The following is a 15,182-nucleotide window of genomic DNA, read 5'->3' on the forward strand; positions in this document are numbered from 1 at the left end:
CGAGAAGCCGTAATCTTCTTGAAGTTGTACAACACCAGTCTCTCTATTGGTGGGAGTTGGTTGCAGAACCTCATCACTCCGCAACTTCCACTATGCCTAACCCTAAGCACCATCTTCCACCCGACAAAATCGGATTTCTCTCTCATGGCTTTGAAAATAAACAAAGGGGATGGATGGATACAAATCAAAAGTAGTGAAATTTATCTCTGTTACGGATTTAACGACGAGGCTTACTGGTTTTGCCCTGTTCCCATTTTCTCTACCCTAAAATTTTGAAAATCGAAATTTTTCCTCTACGCCAATGCGTAGGCGTCGCACCTTCTTCTTTCTCTCTCTAGAACAACAAACGTTCTCTCTCTCTCTCTAAAACCAGCTCGCATTGTTTAGTGTTTTTTCTCTCTCTAAAATACACAATACATGAGAGAGGATCTCTGCCTCACACGTGGTCATGGCATCATTGACCTGCCGATCCTAAGAGCTCATGACGTTCCTGCGTACTGAATCGAAGCAGTAAGTGCTTCCAAGGGAGTGGAGAGAGAGAGAGGGGGGAAAGAGACGACGTCTTCCAAGGGAGTGGAGAGAGAGAGGGGAGAAAGAGGTGACGTATTCCAAGAGAGCGGAGAGAGAGAGGGGGGAAAGAAACGATATAGGGAGGGGATTTTCTCTGCAATTTTGAGTTTGAAAGAGAGAGATGCAGTTTTGAAAGACAGAAAAAAAAAAGATAGGGTGTCCTTTTAGTATTTTTTTTGTCAAAATTTTATGGTTAAAAGGTCTAAGGGGTCTTTGGGTCAAATTTATGGTTAAAGGCTATAGGAGGTCTTTGGGTCAAATTTATGGTTAAATGGTCTAAGGGGTTGGGAGAAAAAAAAGATTGAGATGTTTGCTTACAAGTAATATTTTCATTTTTTTTAGTCTTATTAGATATACAAGTTAAAAATAAGGGATATTTTCCTTAAAAAACATTCAAATAAAATAAGGAAAATAATACAACTAGGATCTCAAGAACTTAAAAGCCATTCAAAACCATTATTTTCATTAACAAAGAACAGGCACAACCTATGCTTGGGAATGAATAAAGTAATAAACAAATAAACAAGAAACAATGGAGGGTGTCGGAGATTATCTCAACCGGGCTCGGAGATTATCTCAACCGGGCTTTTTATACGCCACATCGAGTCACTACCTTCTGATGGCATGAGATCTAATGGTCAATCTTCATTCTCAACCGGAAAAGCAAGTTTGGACACGCCACCCCAATGGAACATGAACCACTTTAATCATAAAACTAAAACCCTTAGGTGAATCCCCCTTTGATACCCTAGTTTAAGAGAGATTCTAAGAGAGTGCGGAGTGCCCCCCTTTGTGGGTGAGAGAGAGATGGAAAGTTGTGGTGTAAAGATTTGGGTAGGGACAACCCCTTTTTATAGTACTTGAATTAGATTAAGGTTTTTTTTGCCTTGCCACTCATGTGAGATTGAATATGCACCATTAATCTTTGGTAAGTTTTGTGGTGAGAGACATGAGCTCTCTATTCCATAGATGGGCCATTAACTTCCTATAGAAGATACTACAACCATTATCCCTCACTTCCGAAACTATTTTTCTGTCATTTAATTCAAATAAAAAATTAATACATGATAATATTATAATTTCTTATTTTATACATAAGCCTTCTCATACATATCAAAATATCATTCAAAATTTCTTCAAGCCTTAAGCTTTCTTAAAACAACATAAACTTATCTCTCGAGCTTGATTACAAAAAATAAAAAGTATCTTAGGTGGGGCGTGCCATCTATTGTAGCATATAATGGGCACCACCCAATTTGCTATGATGGGCTCAAAAGTCCTATTGGGCTTCCCATGCAACTATGTTATTAATTATTTTTTGAAAAACATAAAATAATTATATGAATATTTAAATTACTTAAAATCAATATCTTTGTTTTCATAAATCTAAATTTGATAAATAAAATATCCAGAGATTAAGAAAAATTCAAATAAGTATTATAAAAATCATATATTATTAAAATAAAATAAAATTAAATACTTAATGGAAAAATGATCTATATGGTCTAGGAATAAATATCCACTGGGGCATTCCATGTCCAAGTGCAAACTACGAACCACACATGCTCTTTCAAACTGAGCCAGCGTTGCCCATAACCAATAATCCATACAGGGTATCATTTGTGCGTCACCAAAGTCTAACCAATGGACAAGGGGCCACAGTCCCAAGATATGGATTTTCGTTCCCCCTTACAGATGAATCCAATGTCATCCTGACCTGATGCAATCTATTGCACGATGTGGGTATCTCTCGCACATGTACATGCTTCACCCCTGAAGGGTGGTTCATTTTCTCGAAAACGACAATCAAGGTACGTGCCGTATGATGGTACAAATGATGAGGCTTTGGCCCTTTCTCTGAAGTTCTCCATCACACACAATAGTCATACAGTCCTTCAGCTCACTCTTCCAAGCGTACTCCGACCTTAAAAACAGAGAAAAAAATCGTAAACGGAAGGAACAAACGTTCGGATACGAATAATATGCCCGTAGGCCCACAAGCAAAAGAGGAAAAAAAATACCCATAACGAAGTCTTTCTCTACACGATCTATAAAGACCAATTTATTTGCATTAACCAAAATCGTCTCCATTACAATGGGGTGCATCTCTTTTTCCTAAAGGGTTATATCTTTCTAAAACCCACTACTAAAATTATGTTTTCCTATCTCGTACTTACCAAAGACTTTCTCCCATTACAAAAGATGTTAACTCCTTATCTGTGAAAAAATGATGACCTCGTCTCCCAGGTCCTATTATAAAATGTAACTTTTAATAGGAGAGGTATGTGATCACCTCATACCAATGAAGAAAGATGACCTTGTCTCCCAAGTCCTATTATAAAATGTAATTTATGATAAAAGAAGTATGTGATCACCTCATACCAATGAAGCTGATGGGTAAATTCTATATAATAGTTGTGAGACTATCTTTTTTTTATGGGGCGGTATTTTGGGCGGATAAAATATAATATACCTATAAAATGAGTGTAGCAGAGATTAGGATGTTGAGATGATGAGTGACATGACAAGAAGGAATAGAATCCGAAATGAAACTATTCGAAAAAATTTAGCTGTAGAACCGATAAGCAATAAGATGAAAAAAAGTAGAATTAGGTTGGTTGATGATGTGTGGTGTCGACCCAGTACCGGTACAGTACATGTTAGGAGCTAGTTAACTCAAGTAGAAAGATTGAAAAGAGCAATGGGTAGGCATTAAAAGGATGTGGTTGGAAGTAGTCCGAAAAGATATGGGGGCTTATGGCAGACTGGATTCGTGTAACCCACTCCAAATAATTGAAAAAAAAGCTAGGATGATGATGAATTTCCAATCTCATGTCCAACTAATTTTTCAAAAGGCAAACCTACTAAATCAGCTCAGGATAGACTATTCAAATTAAACAAACTCCATCGTGTCCTAAAAAAAAAGGAACTTCCTAAAATGTAGAATTTATCAAACTAACTAAAAATAAATCTCAATTAATCTTATATCTAAAAATTGATCCAAATAAAATAAAATAAAATAAAAAAGATACCCACATCTCTGAAAATAAAATTAAAATTGTGTAGAAGATTTTGGAGGTCTCCTCAAGGAATATTAAAAATAGTTGCATGTGAAAATCGTGAGAAATTTTTATACGATAAATTTTCTCCATACAGATCCATTTCTTTTTTTAAAAAAAAAAATTATTTTTTTGTAGCTCATTCGAACGTGGGCTGTAGCTTATGCAATGGTGGTCAACACGATTAGCATAGCACCACACTATTTTTATTCTATCATTTTAGAACGTGAGCAAGTGAACTCTAAGAGAACAATTCATTTTCATTTTGAAGGTAGGTAAAGGTACAGGTACAGGAGTAGCTCAATGTGGTTGATGACACCTATTATTATTGGGACATATATATTTATTTAAGCTCGAATGCATCTATAAATATCTACTCTTACTCTACCCAATGCAGTGCAATGCAATAAAAGAGAGTCCCCTTCCTTCTCAACAATAGCAGAAGCAGAATCAAAAGTTTTGTTTGTTTGTTGAAGGGGTGGGGATGGGTTCAAAAGAGTTTGGGGTTGTTATCCTCTTCTTTTTTGCCTCTCTGGCTCAGCTCTGCCCTCCGAATGTTGTCCCAAGGTTACCTTTATGCGCTTTAGACATTGTCAACGGGGCCCTTGATGGTGCCCCATCACGTAACTCATGCTGCTCTCTTTTGAAGGGCCTTCGTGATTTGGATTCAGCACTCTGCCTTTGTACTTTCTCAAACCTCTTGAAGGGTGGCCTTGATGCTTTGGCACCAGTGGCGAGGTCGTGTGGGAAAAATATCCCAAACGGTTTTAAATGTCCCTAGCCATCATTCTTTTCTCTCTTTTCTTCTATTGCCTTATTCATTATTTATTTGGTTTGATTGCTGATACGGTTTGTGTTTGAAAGTTTTGTTGCTTCCGTCTTTGATTTTGAAATAATTGGCACTCTTTAATCTTTGTGATTGAATGTTTTATGGTTTCATCTTTTATTATTATGAATAAATTGGCATTCCCACATACATTAGTGTCATTGTCTCTTAGACCCTGGTACTTTTATGTTAACTATTCAAATTGAGTTACAGCTGCTTGTTTGTCAACTGAATTCATAAATCAATTCTTAGCTAGCCATTTTTTAAGGATTGAACTTTTTCTTACCAATCATCTGGATCACCACAATTTCAGATTTTCTCGCAAACTGTTCCATTTGTAGTATCATATTGTTTAGTATGTTATAATTAGCACTAGCAAGAACGACCCAAGTGAATGTCCTTTGTTGCCACTGGTGATAAAAAAGGAAGAGTTATGCGAGTTGTATAAGTGGTCGAGTCATGACCCAATTTATAGCGTCTTGTTAGTACATGTCTCCTACTCTTTGCGATGAATTGGGCAAGAGGTGTTGCCAAGTGATTGAGATGATTTTCTTCTCATTGGAGGTATTTCTTATCTTTATGCATTTTCTTCTCATTGGAGATAGAGATATGATCATGTAGTTTTGATCTCATGCAATTTTCATATATATTCTTTTTGTCACATTACCATAATTGTTTTATTTATTTAAACTACATGACTAAAATAAAATGCAACAAATAATAACAGAAAAATTGTTATATAAGGTGGGTGTCAAACTTAAACTAAAAATGTTATATAAAGGTGTCAATCTTACATTAAAATAAAATATATTTTAGTAACTATCAAAAATTTTCATTTCGGTAAAAAATTTAATCAAATAAATATTGAGACCTTTATGACATTATATATATATCTAAATAGTAAATAAAATTGCTAGCCTTAGAACCGTCTTCAAATCTTTTATATGTTGGGGGTTTGGTGACAGCTAAATCACCATACCCCTATTTTTTATAGAAAGTTAAGGGTATTATGGTAAATAGAAAATAGATTTTCTTGGGAAGCAAGAAAGTGAAATCTATATAATAGAGTGGAGGAAGATAGGGTCACCCCTTTGGTGTTATGGGAATGGATCTCCAATATAGAGATGAGTCTCCAAGAGAGAGAGACTTGGCCTCCGAGAGAGAGACGGTATTCTCATGAGTTTTGGGTTGGTTAACTTTCACTTCTGGTAAGACAGTCTCTCGGTTGCTCTCAAGGTTATCTTTCCGATAGTGGCATTTCAGTAGAAAAGATGATGTTGATCGACGGTGTTGCTCGGCCTGGAGAGCAGGTTTAGAAGAGAAGATTGGTGATGGTCTTTTACCGATGTTTAGATATAAGTATTACCTCTTGTAACCCAAAATTGTAATCTTCATTGTGATAATGGATTTCTAGTTGCCGAGGCCGTGGATGTAGCTCTACAAGGTGAACCACGTAAATCGTGTGTTATTGTGGTGTGATTTTAATATTTGTTTTATTTCTCGTATTTGATTTATAGTTGTATTCATCTACTTCGCATTTAGTCATTCATGTACACGATCTTTGGTGGGATCTCGGTGTTTGAGATTCCCAGTTACGTAAGCTAAGGGTTTACGAGAACCGTACATTATAATCACAACAAAGTTGAATGAATTAAAATAAAAATTAATCATATTTTGCAGAGACAATGGTCTACGTTAATTATCTCAAGTTGGATAAAATAAAGAAACTCTCCTGGAACCATTTTTATGGATTCAACTAACCCGGCAGAGTCCAGTCATGACTCGTTTGATCGGAAGTAAATGGATTTGAATGACATAAGCTGTTGTCATTATTTTTTATTTTGCATTTTTTAAATTATTTTTAGAGTTTGTCTTTTAAACTTTATTGCTTAATTCTTAAAAACAAAGTACAATCAAACAAAAAGAGAAAATATCTCCATATCTCTTATTTTTAGATTTTATTTCTTAATAAACCTAAAGTTTCAAAAAATATCTTCCAACTCCCTGTCCACTTTAAACTTATTATTTTACCTAAACAAATGTGAGAAAGACATACTCTTTCTAAACCCAATCCCTTCTCTCTTTATTTATATACCCCAAACTTCTATCTTTCTCTCCTTTGCTGCATATTTCAATCTCTTTCATTTATATACCTCAAACTTCTCTCTTTCTCTCTATTTGCTGCATGTTTCAATTTCTCTTCTCCTATGTTTATCCAAATACATTTCTCTCTTCTCGTGTTTATCCAAACACCTCTCTCTGTCCCCTGGTAATCTCACAACCAAACATCTCTCTCCTCCTTCCTCCTCCCATGTTTATCCAAACACCTCTTTCTCTTCATGTGTTTATCCAAACACGTCTCTCTTCTCTCGATAACATCTCACCACCAAACATCTCTCTTTCTTCCTGTATTTATCCAAACACCTCTCTTTCTCTCCGTATACTTACTGTATATTTGGGAGGATAGAGAGTGAGGGGAGAGAGATGGGCATTTACTCTGTATTTGGGATGACAGACATTGAAGGGAGAGAGATGGGTATTTGGGAGGATAGGAGGATAGAGAGTGAGGGGAGAGAGATGGGTATTTGGGAGGACAGAGAGTGAGGGGAGAGAGATGGGTATTTGGGAGGAGAGAGAGTGAGGGGAGAGAGATGGAAAGATGGGTATTTGGGAGGACGGGAGGACGGAGAGTGAGGGGAGAGAGATGGAAATGTAAAGGGAGAGAGAGAGCGGGAGGAGAGAGAATAAAAGCTAGTGATCGGAAAGAGAGAGAGAGAGAAGGGGTGCGTGGAGAGAGAAAGGGAGAGAACTTTTGGATGGATGCCTTTTAGAAAAGACATGTCTTTTTTGAATTGTTTGGCCTAAAAAAAAGAGGCTTAAAGTAGCTCAGGGGATTAGAAGAAATAAAAAGTGCAGGGTTAGAAGAAATAAAATCTACAATTTTTACGCCCCAAGATATTTTTTAAAACCTTGGGTCTATTATAAAATGAAACCTAAAAATATGGGGTATCGAGATATTTTCTCAAAATAGAAATGGAGATACAATAACTACGAATATACAATATATAATGGGTGTGGTTTCCTTAAGGATTGCAACCTTAAACAATCTAATTAAGGCGCACCTTCAAATTTTATCATAACATATAATTTAGATGTAAAATATTCTTAGGATTATCTCAAAATCTATTTTCATATCTATTTATAAAATTTTAAACTTAAAAAACTGTTAAAATCAAGTAGATCTATAAATATATGAAAATCTTGAAAATGGACAATTTAGATAATGTGTTTTAAGGAGCACTATTTATGACACTCAATATCCCTTTTTTCTTTTCAGTCATATATCTCAATGTCGAGATGATCAATTGGAGGGGTTTTTTGATATTAAAACAACCTTTTCCGATGAACTTCTGAGGTGCTTATGTAGTTCTAAATTTTAAGGTTGCAACCTTATATACACTTTTTCCACATGTAATTCTCTTAAAAATAATTAAATAATTTTCTAAAATATTTTAACCTATCTTAATTTTGATGAAAATATTATGTCTGGCCAGCCAGACCCCCGAAGTTCTGGATCTACTTTAACCCCGGGTCTGGGTTCCTTGCCACCCCTACTGGTTTTCCATCGAATGCCGTTATCCACTTTGCCTTTCAGAGAGAGAGAGAGGACAAAGACTTGCTTAAAGTGAGCAATAGAGCTAGAGACCATTTATTACCTAGGTAAGGAGTGTAGGGCCATTGAGAGAGAGAAAGAGAATAGGATAAAAAATGGGCAAGTCAGATGTCACACACTGATAATGGGCCCTGCCCTAATAAAACAATCCTTATCCATGCGCCATTACATTACAAAGCTTTAGCAACATGGTTTGGGCATAGAAAGCCATGTAATTTTGGACAATGTAAATAAACCACGGGGAAACTAGCTGATAAATGGCACCAATAACATTGCCCTCCCACCTTAATTATGAAGAAAAATATTAAAATCTATACCAAGCAATTATTATATGATGGGCATATTAGAAAATTTGTATATGATTTTATTTTTGAATATTATCTTTCTTTTTTTTTTTTTTTTTTGACAATAATCAGACAAAAATTACAACCAATCAGAAAGGAAAAACATCGGAAATAACTAGCTCATGAAATACACCCCTCGTTTTGCTAAACCGTCAGTAATGTCATTAGCCTCCCTACTTACATGTTGAAAACATATTTGTAGATCAACGTACAAATCCATAATAACTAGCCATTTGCTCCTCAACCTCCAAGGTGGCCTGAAAATCTTTTTACACCAATTAATCATTCAATGAATCCCCCTCCATAAAACTTGGCATCCTGATGACTTTTTGCCGTAGAATCCGATTTCTACATTCCAATGCAGCCATATCCGCCTCATTAACCGTAACCTCCCCACAAGAGCCAGCAAAACAAAATAACACCTCTCCATGTGCATCATGCAAAATTCCTCTAACCTCAGAAGGGCCTGGATTTCCTAAAGAACTCCCATCAAAAATTAAGTTTGATAGTCCCGATAACATGAGGGGTCCATCTGCCTTTTGCTCTAACTTTCGACACATTCTGAAGCATCAAGTTATGCAGATTAATCACAACATCCACTTTGGTTACACCAAACCCTACTTTTATCACAGAGAACCAACTCCAAACCGATTGCAGAATTTTCTTTTTGACCAAATTCACTTCCAAAGCTTTGTTATCAAAAGTTCTTCTATTACGCTCCATACAAATCTCCCATAAAACAACCGCTTTTACCATCTCCCAAATTATTTTGCTCACTTTTGGTAAGGAATCCAACTCCATATTACTCAAAATATTCATATGATTGCTCGGCATTACCACCATATGTCCAATTATTTGAAAAGCCCAACACCCAATACGATAAGAGAATGTACAATGGAGGAAGAGATGATCCCCATTTTCATCATTATCCTCACATAGAATAGAATGCACACATATCTGGATGATATCCTTGTTGCTCGATAAATATGGTCATGAGAGAGCAAGTAGTTATAATTGAAAGAAACAAAAGGTCCTATGATGAAACTCTTGATCTCCACATAGACAGAATTTTGTCCAAATTCCTACGTTCTCCACTAGCCAAGCACATGCTAAGGTTTCTTGTCACGAAAGAAGTATCAGTATTTTGGCATGTTTCCAAACAACTTATGTCATTATCTATTTATTTCTGGTAGTTTTATTTTATTTCCAAACAGCTTTTTTTAAGTTGGTCAGTGGGTGGTTGTCCACATTGCATCCTCAAAATTTGAGCCTTCTAGAATACTCCTACATTGGGTGGACACGAGGGAATACATAGTAGAAATGCTCCTGCATGAGTAAAGAATCTTTTGACTTTTGTAGTCAAGTGGGGATGTACGTGTATAAGAAGGGGAATTGGTGTTGAGAATATGTTCAAGGAAATGATGCATGCGGTGAAGTTGCCTTTCTCCTTTCTTCCTTCTCGCCCTAATTTCTCTCTCTTCTCTCCTCCTCTCTACTTTCCTCACCCTTTCTCAATCAACTCTTCTCCTAATGCTGCTTTTCATTTGAGTGCTAAACTTAGGCTACAATGCTGTAAGCCCACTGTTCAGGAGTGGCTTCAGCCTCCATTGCAGGATGAACATGTGAGTTTTTTAAAACGCTGCTTATATATGTTTGTTTGTGCAATAACTAGAAACCAAAACTTTGTTTTAGGTAATTAGGAGCCAATACTAGACAATTCTCCTCATGAGTCATGCTTTTTTCCAAACTAGATGAATAATTATCAATGTAATAGGGAATATTCCACTTCTGGTGATTCACATTATTTACATACCATCGTTTTGGAAAATGTAGTTTTACTACCTTCTTTTAGACCACAAACCACACATGTTTTCTCAAACCGACACAGCATTGCCCATGACCTACAGTCCATGCAATGAATCATTAGTGGGTCATCAAAGTCTGACAAATGGGCAAGGGGTCTTAGTCTCAGTCTATGGATTTCAGGTTCTCCTTTAGAGATGAACCGAGGTCACTTAGACCAGATGCAATCCATTGCTTGATGGTGTATATGGGTTATCTCCCATACATGTACACACTTCACCTTGAAAGGTGGTTTTCTTTCTCGAAAACAGCTATCAAAGTGCATGTCATGTGATGGTATGCGGATGAGGCTTTGACCCCATCTCTAGAAGCTTCCACCACACACATAGGTCATGCAGTCCATCGGTTCACTCATCTAGACATACTCTGACCTCATCAGGGGATAACACATTTAACCGATAAGACCAAACTGACCTAGCTCATAAAACACACTCTGGTATCAGCAAACATCATTTGCTTAGTATGGTTTACCCAAGACCACACTCCCACTGAGTACATGTTCTACTATATGAATAAGTTCATGTACAAACACTCATAAGGTCTTTAATGGCCACACACCTAACAAATGTCTCATACTCTTTAAGGTTTTATAGTTGTTAGTACACGCGTTATACTCCTTCCCACGTTCAGACAAGAGGTGCTGCCAAGTGGTTGAGATGAACTATCAAATGGACCACTTGTACAAACAAAAATAACGAGAAAAGAAGTGGGGATGAAGAGATATTCTGCAAATTACTAAAGGGAGAGAAGAAAATAGTTTACAACGTCCATGAGTTAATTTATGTTGTATTTCACTCATAACTCATCATTACTAATCATATTTAAATTTTAATAATTTTTCAAAAATCAAATTAACCTCAAATTTTGACCAGCCAAATTGAGCCCCCGAGTCCTAGACCAACCTTACCCCCTGAGCTTGGGTTCGGTTCCGAGTTTGTGAATCGTGGCAATGATTTTATAAGCGCACCGTATGGTTATATGATGCATTTAAATATTCGAACGTCAAAGTTAGTTGGAATAAAGCTCGAATGATAGTAATGTTGATGATGATGATCTTCAAGCCACATGAAGCACCAATCCAGATATCTGTGTTGTATATCCCTAGGAACATTAGGCCATAATGTAGAGAGCAACGCAACCCCTCTTTCTCTCTAGTTAAAAACCGATCTTTCTTCCTTACTAAAAAAGGAATATAAGGCGGTGGTCTATATGGCTCACCAAGAACCATATGGAAAGGCGGTTAAAAGCTTGATAAATAGGGGCTTCTGTGTCTCATTTGTAAGTGCGTGTGCAAATGCAATGTAATACAATAATAGAGGGTGTGAGTTGGTTGGGCATATGAAATGGACAACTGATGTATGAGTAGGGCATGGGCATGGGCATGGGCTTGTAGTTGAGTTGTTGACAACTGATGTACGAGTAGGGCATGGGCATGGGCATGGGCATGGGCATGGGGTTGTAGTTGAGTTGTTGTGTGTTGAACATGAGGCGAGCATGTGGTTGGTTAGTCGTGTGTTGAAAGTGATGTAGTTGATGTAAGTGTGTATCCACGCTATGTTATAAGAAACCAAAGCGTTTCAATTTTTAGTCCGATTTGCTATGCACCCATTTCCTACAATTGGTATCAGAGCATCCGAGAATCTTTACATATAATGCACCTCTACCTCATAAACCTCCTTTAAGTTAAGTTGAGGGACCTAAATAAATAAACTCAGTCACCACTCTTAATCCTCTAGATAAGATTTGATTTGAAGCTCCAAGAAGCCTTGAATCCTCTTAGATCCATCGTCCATTCAAATAAACAACACAGATTTGAGTTTTGGGTAGCAATAGATTTGGAACATTGTGAAGATCTAGGCAAATTTTTAAGAAGATATTATTTTTTACAAGGGCTTTTCCAAATAAAATTTGATCTAGAGATCTTAAAGCCTGTTGTGTTCACTGCCCATACGAATGGACATTATACATTTAGTTTGGCAGGGGCAATAGACTTGGAGCATTTTTGGAGCTCCAAATCTTTTTTTCTTTTGAGAACAATGTTTCCTTGGAGGAGATTGCCATTCATTTTGAGTGGAAGAACATTATTCTGAGGCATTATATGTGGAGTATTCTTTGATATGTGACTGATATTCAGTCTCTCAGATACCTCAAAATTGATTTTTGAGGTCAAAGAGCATTATAATCTATTATTGTTCACAGGGACACACAAAATGATTTCTACATGTAAATAGTTGCTTGTGCAAGTGATTGGATTTACATTGTGAGGAATCTTTTGATATGCAAATTTTTTTAATAAAAATTTTCTCCAGACAGATACTCTTATTTTAAAAAAAAAAATGGTAGGTCAGGAGCACGATTCTAACGTGGGAAGTTGCGAAAGCCATCGTCATCAATACCACCACTACCACAGTATTTCTAGTCTAGTAAACCTATCAAATTGGACATATTTGAGTTGTAATAGGATGGCATCTACTGAAAGTAACTCCAACTCATGAATTGGAAAGACAGTTAGAAAGTGAGCAAGTTCACATGGGAACTCTAAGAAATTTCACAGAGAACAATTCATTTTGAAAGGTCTATGTAACTCAAACTCTTGGCTTATATGTTGCTCTAGCTAGTGATGACAGCTATTGTTGGAAACCATGATCACATGGACATATATTTTTCAAGTAACTTTAAGCATCTCATCCCTTAGCTCAGTTCATCTATAAATACCCACTCTTCTATACCAAATGCAAAACACACACAAATAAGTCCTCAACTATTGAGTGCCCTTCTCAACACAAGCAAAAGAGAAGGTTGGTTTAAGGGGAGGAAATGACTCCAAAAGTCTTTGGCCTTGTTCTCCTCACTCTAAATCTCTTCTTCTTTGCCTATGTGACCTCAAATTGTTTGCCATGTTCCCCTCTTACTCCTAAGGACCACCATCATAAGCCAAGTCCTAGTGCACCCTCTGTGTACCCCTATTGCCCTAAGGATACCCTAAAGCTGGCTGTTTGTGCTGATGTGTTAGATGGGGTGGCCCATTTGGTCATTGGTGGTCCATCTTGGAAAAAGTGTTGCTCTCTTTTAGATGGCCTTGTTGATTTGGATTCAGCAGTCTGCCTTTGCACTGCCCTCAAGGCAAACATCTTGGGAATTAAGCATGCTATTGATGTGGCATTAAGTTTATTGGTGAACACTTGTGGGAAAAAGCTCCCCAAGGGCTTCAAATGTGCCTAGGCATTATTCTTTTCTCTCTTTTTTGTTGGTTGATTTATTATTTGCTTTAATTGCTGGTATATCTGTATTTGAAAGTTATGTGGCTTTCATCTTTGATTTTGAATAAATTGACACTCTTTAATATTTGTGATTGCATGTTTTGTAGCTTTCATCTTTGATTATAAATAAATTGGCATTCCCAAGTTGGGGAAGGCCCATTAGTCATTGTCTCTTGTTCCTTGTACCGTGGTGCTTTTATGTTAACTATTCAAATTGAGTTACAAATGTTTGTTTGTGAACATAATTCAAAAATCAATTCTTAGCTAGACAGTTTAAGAATCAAAGTTATTCTTAGCAATCACCTAGATAAAAAAAATTAAGATTTTCTCTATAGAAAAGAAAATTGTTCTATTTGTGGCATACTGTTCAGTACGCTATAAATAGCATTAGCAAGAACAACCAAAGTGGATGTCCATTGTTGCCCAGGGGTGGCAATGGACCGGACCAAACTAGGGATCCAATGGGTAGACCCGATCTTAGGTTTGGGTATGGGTCCAAATTTTAGACCCGAAAGGTTGGGTCTGGTTCTAGGTCCGAGTCAAGCCGCACCCGACCCAAATAATATGGGTATATGTGGGTATTCATAAATATTGCCCATACGTTTGTTTCTTAGCAATTTCCAATTATCACGTAAAACAGTTAGCAAAGTGGGTATATGTGGGTATTCATAAATGTTGTGCAATAATGTAAATGTTGCCAATAATATAGGTATATTATGGTAAGAAAAAAAAGAAAAAAAACTCAGTCATCGGGTGGCAATGGATCGACCAGACCTGGGACCCGACGGGTTGACCAGACCTCGGATCCGAGTATAGTCCAAAATTTAGACCCAAAAAATTGGTTCCAAGTCCAAAACCTTATCTGATTCAGGACCAGCCGGACCCAACCCATTGCCAGCCCTAATTGTTGCCATTGGTGACAAACAACACACAGTTATGAGGGTTGCATAGGTGGCCGAGTCTTGGACTCATGGCCCAATTTTCGGAAGATGTTTTTCCTCCTCCCATTTATGAGTGAAAAGTCACTTCGTTTGCTCCACTATTCACGTTAAAAATGGCTCAACTTGGTTTGCTCCACTATTTACTGGAATTTGTCATTTGTTCAGATTTGTTTATCAGCAACATGCTGCCATGAACTCAGTAATTACGAGAACAACGATTTATTCCCAATTTCTAGATAACTCCTGGGTTCTTTTGCAATCCAAACATGGTGTAGCACTAATAAGTTGAAATTTCACTGATCAAATAAAATTGTGATTTCCATATATCCACATTTTTAAGGTTAAGGATTCGTTTTTGCTAGGTCAGATGCTTTTTTGGTAAGACCTCGTGAGGCCATTTTCACACTATTTTAAAAGGGTGAGGTTTGTTAAACTGTTGAAGTAAGGAGCACCTCAAAACTATGCCGAAAATGCAGTTTCCATGCAATGGGATTATATGAGAATCAATTGTTGCCCCCAATTATGAATTTTAAAGTTTCAGAAATGGTGATGATCAAGTAAATCTATAAATGCTTAAAATCTTGAAAATGGACGATCCAGATAATGTGTTAGAAGATGAACTATTTTTATTACTAATAAAATTTTT

At 36.8% G+C, this 15,182-nt stretch overlaps 1 protein-coding gene across 1 annotated transcript; it reads left to right on the forward strand.

Annotated features, from left to right (window-relative positions):
* Window positions 1-13,097: 13,097 nt before the first annotated feature.
* LOC18437092 (14 kDa proline-rich protein DC2.15) lies at window positions 13,098-13,761 on the forward strand. The gene has a single exon (XM_006847309.4). The coding sequence runs from the start codon at window positions 13,153-13,155 to the stop codon at window positions 13,555-13,557; it is 405 nt and encodes a 134-aa protein (XP_006847372.1). The 5' UTR covers window positions 13,098-13,152; the 3' UTR covers window positions 13,558-13,761.
* The last annotated feature ends 1,421 nt before the right edge of the window (window positions 13,762-15,182 follow it).

The sequence above is a fragment of the Amborella trichopoda genome, unplaced genomic scaffold, assembly GCF_054954075.1.
Source record: "Amborella trichopoda isolate Santa Cruz 75 unplaced genomic scaffold, AtrichopodaSantaCruz75HAP2 v2.0 scaffold_918, whole genome shotgun sequence".
Classification (NCBI taxonomy): domain Eukaryota; kingdom Viridiplantae; phylum Streptophyta; class Magnoliopsida; order Amborellales; family Amborellaceae; genus Amborella; species Amborella trichopoda.

What these genes read in the sequence shown, in the direction of transcription:
- LOC18437092 (XM_006847309.4), top strand. Translation starts at nt 13,153, where the DNA reads ATGACTCCAAAAGTCTTTGGCCTTGTTCTCCTCACTCTAAATCTCTTC.